This window comes from Phaseolus vulgaris, chromosome 4 (genome assembly GCF_051622355.1).
Source record: "Phaseolus vulgaris cultivar YP4 chromosome 4, ASM5162235v1, whole genome shotgun sequence".
NCBI lineage: Eukaryota > Viridiplantae > Streptophyta > Magnoliopsida > Fabales > Fabaceae > Phaseolus > Phaseolus vulgaris.
Window position 1 is genome coordinate 9745208 of NC_143501.1, and position 10334 is coordinate 9755541.

General features: G+C 36.9%; 1 protein-coding gene across 1 annotated transcript; it reads left to right on the plus strand.

The window, feature by feature from the left end:
• Positions 1 to 334: 334 nt before the first annotated feature.
• LOC137837163 (pectate lyase) lies at positions 335 to 4293 on the plus strand. Its single transcript, XM_068646051.2, has 3 exons — positions 335 to 481; positions 2118 to 2858; positions 3703 to 4293. The coding sequence occupies exons 1-3, from the start codon at positions 372 to 374 to the stop codon at positions 4061 to 4063; spliced, it is 1212 nt and encodes a 403-aa protein (XP_068502152.1). The 5' UTR covers positions 335 to 371; the 3' UTR covers positions 4064 to 4293.
• The last annotated feature ends 6041 nt before the right edge of the window (positions 4294 to 10334 follow it).

Here is a 10334-nt window from a genome sequence, read left to right on the forward strand (position 1 = left end):
AAAAAAAAAATGTAAGTCATAGAATGATGGAGGGAAAAAAAGAAGAAATTAAAATTGTGTGGGGCAGTGCCTTTCATTGTCTTCCTCATGGATCTTTCCACTGAGGTAAACCAATTTGACTTTGTGGCTTCCACAGTTGAACTAATATAACGGTTTCAAACCATGTCTACTTCTCCAAGAACCAACCCTAAATAAAACACCTTTATCATAAACCCTAAATTTCGATAACTTGGACCCACTTGAAAAAATTTAATCACGCCATTACTCTCGGCTTTTTTCTTTCTCTCTATATTTTTTTATTATTTTTTTTCTTTCTATAAAACTCTCTCCACTCTCCCACTTCACCACTAAGAACAAAGAGAAGACCAACAATGGCTTCCCTTTCATGCTTCCTTCTCTTTGCTCTTTCTCTTCTCACACCCTCTTTTGTTTCCTCCTCCACACTTCCAGACCCTGAAATGGTTGTTCAAGAGGTACAAAGGTAAACCATTCACTTCATATTTTGTTCTTCTCTTCTCAATCTCCATTGTTCATTAGCTTCATAAATGTATGCTTTTAAGCTTCTATTGCAAATCTAAAAAATTAGTATAATTAACAGTTATGATATGTTTACAATCTAATAGTGAAAACTTGTTTGTATTATAGGTTAATTAAAAGTAAAAAAAAGAAATAATTTTTACTAGAATATGGATGATGGACAATGTGAATGGATGAAGAAATTTTGAAATGTTGTAAAGTGGTATTTTGAGTGTGTAGAGTTGTGAAAGTAAAAATTTTCTTCTAAAAGAAAAGTTTTGTGTGGAGTGTGAAAATTTTACTTCATTACACACTCTGTTCTTAGTTTTTTCCAATTTAGCAAATTTAGTTATCCTTGATGAATTTACTATTGTGGATTTTAGGTGTATAATTTTTGTTTGTTTATGAATTCTGTATCCAATATTCAAAGAAAATGTTGACAATATTGTAGTGGAATATCATGCGTTGATGTGATGGCAAAGCAGAATCTTATGTGGATATTTTCGTTAAATATTATTTGTTAAGTTAATAGATCTCTAAAATTGTATAATTAATTCAAATATAAAAAATTAAATTTCTGAAAAACTAATTGAGAGAGGAGTTCACACTGGAAGACAAAATTCACGAAATTTAGAAAGCATAATATAAAAACTGCATTATACATATTAGGCTTTACGTATATATTTCTTACAAATTTTATTATAATTATCATAAATGAATCTGCTAGCAATATATACATCTTAGAAGAAATGAATGGTTGCTTTTATAAAATATTTTATAACTTCATAGAAATATTATTTTTATATGTTCTTGTTAATAAACAATGAAAAGGTAATTAATTGTTATTAATAAAAAAATTAATATATTGGCAAGATTTTTTTATAAATAAAAAATATATTTCTATTTTTCGGATAATTTTGTTAAAAGTGTTATTATGACGTTGAAAAATCATCTTAATTATTGTCATCTTTTAAGCATCTTAATATATTGAGAGATCTTTAAACATTGTTATAAAATTGCAAAACCAAAATATAATTATTTAGTAATATATATATATATATATATATATATATATAAGGAGAATATTTTTTTATCCCATTCAATTGACTTAGAGTATTCATAAACTTTTTCAAAATTTAGTAACTTAGTTTATGTTTAAGTCATCCTCTTAAAACCAAAAATTGACTTTTAAGCTGGATTTTCACACCGAAGTTATGATCTCAAAGATGACAAATGCATTTTTTTTATTAATAAAGATAACAAATGCATTTTTTTATTAATAAAGATAACAAATGCATATGAAACAATTTTGGGTGAAACCAATTTTTCTTCTTTTTATTAAAATGGTATTGTTTGTACGATATGAAGAAAGTCGACAATGTAACATCATTTTATTGTAAGTAAAAATAAAGGTAATACCATTTTTATGTAATTATCTTAAATAAAATTGTAGTAGTTGACACAATTTTACTTTCCCATGACATGACATGATAATAGTAATATTAGGAAAAGCAATAAATCTTAATAATAAGGAGAAAAATGCAAGAAAATCAACATTTTCCATGAAAAATGTGACATTGTAATTGATTTTGTGATTGCAGAAGTATCAATGCTTCAAGGAGAAACTTGGGTTATTTATCATGCGGAACCGGGAACCCCATCGACGACTGCTGGCGGTGCCACCCTAACTGGGAGAACAACCGCCAGAGACTAGCCGACTGCGCCATCGGGTTCGGCAAGGACGCCATCGGCGGAAGAAACGGTCGAATCTACGAGGTGACAGACTCCGGCGACGACGACGCCGTGAACCCAAAGCCCGGAACCCTCCGTTACGCCGCCATACAAGACGAACCCCTGTGGATAATCTTCAAGAGGGACATGGTAATCACGCTAAAACAAGAGCTTCTGGTGAACTCTTTCAAGACAATCGACGGCAGAGGCGCCAGTGTGCACATCGCCGGCGGCGGCTGCATCACCATACACTACGTGAGCAACGTGATCGTTCACGGAATTCACATTCACGATTGCAAGCCCACGGGGAACACCAACATCAGAGACTCGCCGGAGCACTCGGGGTTTTGGACGCAATCGGACGGCGATGGAGTGTCGATCTTCAACTCGAAGCATGTTTGGATCGATCATTGCTCTCTGTCCAATTGTCGTGATGGGCTGATTGATGCCATTCATGGATCCACTGCCATCACCATCTCCAACAATTACATGACCCACCATGACAAGGTTATGCTTTTGGGACACAGTGATTCCTACACGCAGGACAAGGACATGCAGGTCACTATAGCCTTCAATCATTTTGGAGAAGGTCTTGTTCAAAGAATGCCAAGGTATGTGCCATCATTATACCTATCATGCTAAATTTGATTAAGATTTGGACTATAATATATTTTACAAAATTTCGTTAAGTTTAAATTTCAAGTCTCTATCTTAGATTTTTAAAATTTATCTTAACGAGACTATTACGAACGAGACTATTATGAAGTGGATTTTAAACTTAATTTAATTTCATAAAACCGGTTTATGAGGTGAAGTTTGCACACACTTATATACATTGAAATACGATGTGGGATCTCCAACACACCCGTTCACGTCGAGAGTGACAGCTCGTGCGTGGTACAACATATTATGGGTGTTTGGATAACAGTCCGATAGCTGATGACACGATAGACCCAACAAACACTCGCTAGGATAGGCTTTAAATGACTCTGATACCATATTACATAGTTAATTTTAAGCCTCACCCCATTAGCCGTTTTTATGGGGTTGAGTTAGACTTAAAGTCCACTTCGTAATATGGTATCAGAGTCATTTAAAGTCTATCCTATCGAATGTTTGTTGGGCTTATCAGACCATCCGCTATCGAGCCTTTATTGGACCACTCATCATATGTTATTCCACGCACGAGCTGTCACTCTCGGCGTGAGAGGATTTGTTGGAGATCTCACATCGACTAGAGATTGAGACAATTCATTGTATATTAGTGAGTGCAAACCTCACCTATGAATCAATTTTATTGAGTTAAATTAGACTTAAAGTTCACCATGTAATAGAAAATTTATTAACTTTATCCGATTATCGAGTTACTATCTCATTATAAGTATTTAAGAAAAGATGATTCAACATATTACAATCATTGTGAGTAACGTTTTGGTGATGTGACTCTTGTTGCAGATGCAGACACGGGTATTTTCATGTGGTGAACAACGACTACACACACTGGGAAATGTATGCCATTGGAGGGAGTGCGAACCCCACCATCAACAGCCAAGGAAACAGGTTTCTTGCCCCAAACATAAGGTTCAGCAAAGAGGTAACAAAGCATGAGGATGCTCCACAGAGTGAGTGGATGAGTTGGAATTGGAGATCAGAGGGTGACATGTTCTTGAATGGAGCATACTTCAGGCAATCTGGTGCTGGTGCTTCTTCCATCTATGCTAGGGCTTCAAGTCTCAGTGCAAGACCTTCTTCTCTTGTTGGATCCATGACCATCACTGCTGGTGCACTTACCTGCAGAAAGGGAAACCGTTGCTGATGATCAATTCATGCTCACTTCAACTATTACACCCAACAAATCAATCAAATATAACTGCTGGGGAACAAAATCAAATTAATATGTACTGATTTAATTCACCTTATGCTTAAATATTGCTTCCCCTTCAGTTACCTATATATAATATATATATTAATAGAAATTAAGTTATACCCAGTTGTTTCTTAAATACAACCTCTGCTATTTTAATTGCAATTTTTGAGTTTTGGAGAGTCATGTATTATACTTTTTAATCCATCTATTTAACATCTTTTTTGGTTCATGTAAATATATACTTTTTTTTAATCTTCATGGTAAAGACTATAAAATATTGATCAAATAACGTGTTGGAATAAAACAAAAAAAATAAAATTATACGCGTAGAAACTAAAATGAATATGTTTCTATATACAAAAAAGACTTAAGAATATTTTTAAATTATAGGGAACAAATGAATAATTGTTATTTTTATAGAAACATGTATCTATATTTTTTTTGTGAAATAGTAAAAAATAGTTATCACGATAAAATAATGCTTACTATAATAACAAACAATAATAGCCAAACCAGTAAAAGTAAGATTGTAAGATAATTGTGTAAATTATGGACACTAGAAAATCATGAAATAAAAACCAATTTTTAAACACCAAAATAATTAGTTGCAACTAAATTAGAGACCATTTTAAAAACTAAAAAAAAAGTTTTTAAATTAATTTTTATTATTGTGAAATAGTTTCTAAATTGGTATCCAAATAGCTACCAAGATTTTAACTACTAATTATTTAAATTCTAAATTTGGTAACAAAAATCTTAGTTGTTAATTAGATACCAATTTATAAACTATTTAACAGTAATAGAAACTAATTTATAAACGAAAAATTTATTTAGTCTCTAAAATGGTCTCAAATTTAGTCACTATAACAACTAATTATTTTTTGTCTCTAAAATTGATTTCTATTTCATAATTTTCTTGTAGTGAGAAATTTGCAGATAAATGATATTTACATAATTGAAAGATAATTTTTAAGTGGTTATTTTCGTAAGTATGAAAAATATATTAGAAAAGTTTATTTATTTCAATATTTAAAAAGATTTAACCTAGAGTGAAACTTGAACTCTTGTTAAGGAGATAGTGTGAACACATGGACAATGTTGCACGGACAAAGGAGAGGAAAGTGTGGTATGGTGTTGCTCTAATTCAATCATCTTTTTGTGCTTTTTAATACGCACGCTTACTTCTGCTATGCTTTATAATCTTTTGCTTTGTGGTCCATTTCGGAAGGGAAAATAATACTTTAAAATAATAATATTCACTTTACGACCCATATAATAATATATATTGAAATTTTAAATTAAAAAATAAAATAAATATTATTATTTTGAATTATCAAAATGAATATGTTTTATGTTTGATGGGTTTCCAAATATCATGAACCTTTCTGAAGAGAATTCTGTTTCTTCTATCTGATCACTTCCTGACCCATCTACCTTATGGTGTCCTTCCTTCTTCTGCATGCGCAACTGTCAAAGTGAAAGCATACCAACTAACATAAAAAGAATCAATAAAACCATATTATATTCTAAAAGGTCATGGTAAATACATTAGAAGGACCACATTAAAAAAACAACTCTAGGACTCCCATTACATTAATTTGTTTTAGGTGAATAACTACATCAATCACTTCATCTTATACCATTTAATTTTGTTAGTTTATGTGACAATTAACAAAAAAAATCAGTATGGTCTGTGGTGCTAGATTTTGTTGTCAATTTGCCTAATCATGTGAATATCAGCATTGATGTTTATTTTACATGAGTGTATTCTATTTCTCATTCTCTACCAAATTTTATTGGCAACTTGCTTAGAACTTTCGAAGAAATATTTATGAGTTAAAATAGTATATTTTTTATTGGAACAAAAAATAAAATAAATAAGAATAATAGGAGAAGGGAGAGGAAAATACTGCAACAAATTGATGGTAGGAAACTCTTGAAAGAAAAAAGAAATGTTTGGGAATGGAAGGAGGATGAAAGATTAGAATACACAATGAGATTTGCCTACAAGATCCTAAAGAAAGAAATTAGGGGGAACATAGTGCAATGTGAAAGAAATTTGGGGGGAACATGGTGCAATGTATGAATTCTTCTAGAGCATTAAGACTCTTTTTTCAATGCAGACTATAGCATGGCGAGTATTACTTGATAGACTACTGACACAATTGAATCTAGAGGATAGAGGGATAATTCTGGATAGTAACTTATGTGTAATGTGTGGGGTAGAAGAAAACACAATGAATCATGTTTTCTTTAAATGCAAAATTGCATGGTTGGTATGGAGTAAGTGCAGCCAGTGGATAGGGGAAAAATTCGTCAACCATAGTGAAGTGTGAGCTCATTTCTTACACTTTAATCTAGATTGGGCATCACAAAAGGTGAATAGAGTGTGTGGGTGCATGTGGATAACGGTGATAGGAGAAATATGGAAATAAAGGAAGAATATCATTTTTAAGAATATATTTTCTAGGACACAACTTAAAGTATGGTCATGAATAACAAGTAGAGAAAAATTAGCTAAGTTCACTTCATTAGTACAAAAATAGACATTAACGACGGTTAAAAAAGACATATAAAGACGGTTTCTGAACCATCGTTATTGCGGGTGTTGTTAAAAAACGACGGTATATAATCAACCGTCGTTACTTTGACTAGTTAATAACAATTTAAAAAAAAAATTAAAGACGGTTCCAAAAGAACCGTCGTTATAAGTTTGTGCAAGTGTATAAAAAAAAACTGAATCCACGAAACTAAAAAATACAATTAAAAAACTTTTTAAAACATTAGTTTGCAATCCTACTAGCCTATAAGTTGTATGACCCCACAAAAACAGGACTAGTGTTAGAAATGATTCTAAAGTAGTAGGTAGAGGTGTGCACGCAAAGACTCATTTAACCTTCAATTTTAATGTTAATTAAAAAAATGCAGATTTTCAAAATGTAGTGTTTTTATCCAATCTGAAATTGAAATTTTATTTAGATAATCTGTAGAATAAAACATTTCATGAACTATTATCATCTATTATTTAATCTATTAATTTGTAGAATAACATACTTAAACTGGTATAAACAATTCCAATTAAAGCACATTAATAACACTAAAATATTATACATTCTTATGCAAAAATTGCCTTTAAATTCCTACCTAATTCCCATTATTTATCATTCTAAACCAGCTTGATCTTTTGGTTTTCCCTTCACACACCACCACGAGTAACGATAAAATATTCACAGCGCAGCTGGCCCCAGAAAACAAATATCATCAAATATTTCTATTGGAGAAATCAAATTCTCACATTGGACACAATCAGAACATCATCGCGTTGCAAGTAATCATAAATTGGAAAATACTGAATTGGAATACATTTATTGTTTATGTTAGTAAGAAGATCAGTGTTTCAGTTTTATTTTTCTTCGCTTACAAGATTGATTTTAAAAAGATACAATAATACATCACAATGTCAGCCAAGGTTGATTTTAAAAAGCACATCTTGAAGACCCGAATTGACTCTGCCATGTTGAATTAGCAAAAAAGAAGAATGAGAAGCAATGAGAAGTGAAATGAAGGAGAGAGTAACCTTTTCACGTTTTGCTTTATGGCGTGCACGGTGGAGTTGAGGAAAGGGGAAGTTTTCCAAAGAGGGAGAGAATGAGGTTTTGCAACAATGACTTCAATGGTCTTGTGCAGTGCCATGTTGAATCAGTGAAAAAGAAGAATGAGAAGCAATGAGAAGTAAAATGAAGGATAGAGTAACCTTTTTACGTTTTACTTTCTGGCGCGCACAATGGAGTTGAGGAAAGGGGAAGTTTTCCAAAGCGGGCGCTGGATGTGATGGCGACTAGGGCAACACAAGGTGGAGGGAACGGAACGCGGTGGAGAGCATGGGACGCGACGGCAGCTAGGGCAACACGCAGCATGGCTGGTGCGGCAGGCAGAGGAGTCTGACCAGACGCGACTGGTGAGCTAGTTCGTGACGCGGTGGAAGCTGGTTCGTGGCGCCGCGACGGCGGCTAGGGCAACACGCGACGTGGCTAGTGCGGCACGCAGAAGAGGTTGGCGGCCTGCGACGTTGGTGAGCTAGTTTGTCGTTCGTGGCGTCGCGGTGGCGGTTAGGGCAACACGCGACGTGACAGGTGCGGCACGCGGTGTTGGTGAGGTAGTTGGTAGCGCGATGGCAACTGGTTCATGGTGCGGACGCGATGAACGTAGCAAAGTGAAGATGGGAGTTGGTCAGTGGTGCTGGGTCGCGGCGCTGGGTTTACGGTGACGAACATAATCCACTGGCACAATGAGTACGAGCACAGACGCTATTGTAGTGGCAAAGACTGAAGACGGAAATAAAGTGAAGTGTGTAAGACTGAAGTAAGAGTGAAAATGAAGTTTGCTGCAAAATGAGTACGCGAAATTTTGAAACTCTAAAAAATGAGTGCGCGAAATTTTTAAAACCCTAAAAAGTAACAACGGTTCCTTTCCAGAACCGTCATTATTTTCGCTGGACCTTCAAGAAACCTTTTTATGTTTTGCTTTCTGACGCGCATGATGGAGTTGAGGAAAGGGAAAGTTTCCCAAAGCGATCGTTGGATGCGATGACAACTAGGGCAACACACGGCGGAGGGCACGAGACGCGGTGGAGGGTATGGGACACGGCAACAGCTAGGGCAACTCGCAGCATGGCTGGTGCGGCACGCAGAAGAGTTTGGCTAGACGCGGCTCGTGAGGTAGTTCGTGACGCGGTAGAAGCTGTTTCGTGGCGCCGCGGCAAAGGCTAAAGCAACACGTGACGTGGCTAGGGCAACGCGACGTGGCTAGTGCGACACGCGAAGGAGGTTGGCGACACGCGACGTTGGTGAGCTAGCTTGTGATGCAGTAACAGCTCGTTCGTGGCTCCGCGGCGGCGGGTAGGACAACACGCGACGTCACTAGTGCGGCACGCGAAGTTGGTGAGTTAGTTGGTGGCACGGTGGCAACTAGTTCGTGGTGCAGGCGCGATGAGCGTAGCAAAGTGAAGATGGGAGTTGGTCAGTAGTGCTGGGTCGCGGCGGTGAGTTTACGGTGACGAACATAATCGACTGACACAATGAGTGAGAGCACAGGCGCTATTGTAGTGGCACAGACTGAAGACGGAAATAAAGTGAAGTGTGTAAGACTGAAGTAATAGTGAAAATGAAGTTTGCTGCAAAATGAGTACGCGAAATTTTGAAACCCTAAAAAATAAGTGCGCGAAATTTTTAAAACCCTAAAATGTAACGACGGTTCCTTTCCAGAACCGTCCTTATTTTTGCTGGACCTTCAAGAAACCTTTTTACGTTTTTCTTTTTGACGCGCGCGGTGGAGTTGAGGAAAGGGAAAGTTTTCCAAAGCGGTCGCTGGATGCGATGACGACTAGGGTAACACACGGTAGAGGGCACGAGACGCGGTGGAGGGTATGGGACAAGGCAGCAGCTAGGGCAACACGCGGCTCGTAAGGTAGTTTGTGATGCGGTAGAAGCTGTTTCGTGACGCCGAGGCAACGGCTAAAGCTACACGCGACGTGGCTAGGGCAACACGCGACGTGGCTAGTGCAACACACGAAGAAAGTTGGCGACACGCGATGCTGGTGAGCTAATTTGTGATGCAGTAACAGCTTGTTCGTGGCGCTGTGGCGGCGGCTAGGAAAACACGCGACGTCACTAGTGCGGCACGCGGAGTTGGTGAGTTAGTTGGTGGCGCAGTGACAACTGGTTCGTGGTGCAGGCGCGATGAGCGTAGCAAAGTGAAGATGGAAGTTGGTAAGTGGTGCTGGGTCGCGGCGGTGGGTTTACGGTGACGAACAGAATCCACTAGCACAATGAGTGAGGAGCACATGCGCTATTGTAGTGGCAAAGAGTGAAAACGGAAATAAAGTGAAGTGTGTAAGAGTTAAGTAGGAGCAAAAATGAAGTCTGCTGCCAAATGAGTGCGCAAAAATCTGAAACCCTAATAAATGAGTGCGCGAAATATTTAAAACCCTACAAAGTAACGACGGTTCCTTTCCAGAACCGTCCTTATTTTCGCTGGACTTTCAAGAAATCTTTTTACGTTTTGATTTCTGACGCGCACGGTGGAGGTGAGGAAAGGGAAAGTTTTCCAAAGCAGTCGCAGGATGCGATGACGACTAGGGCAACACACGGTGGAGGGCAGAAAACGCGGTGTAGGGTATGGGACACGGCAGCAGCTAGGGCGACATGCAGCATGGCTGGTG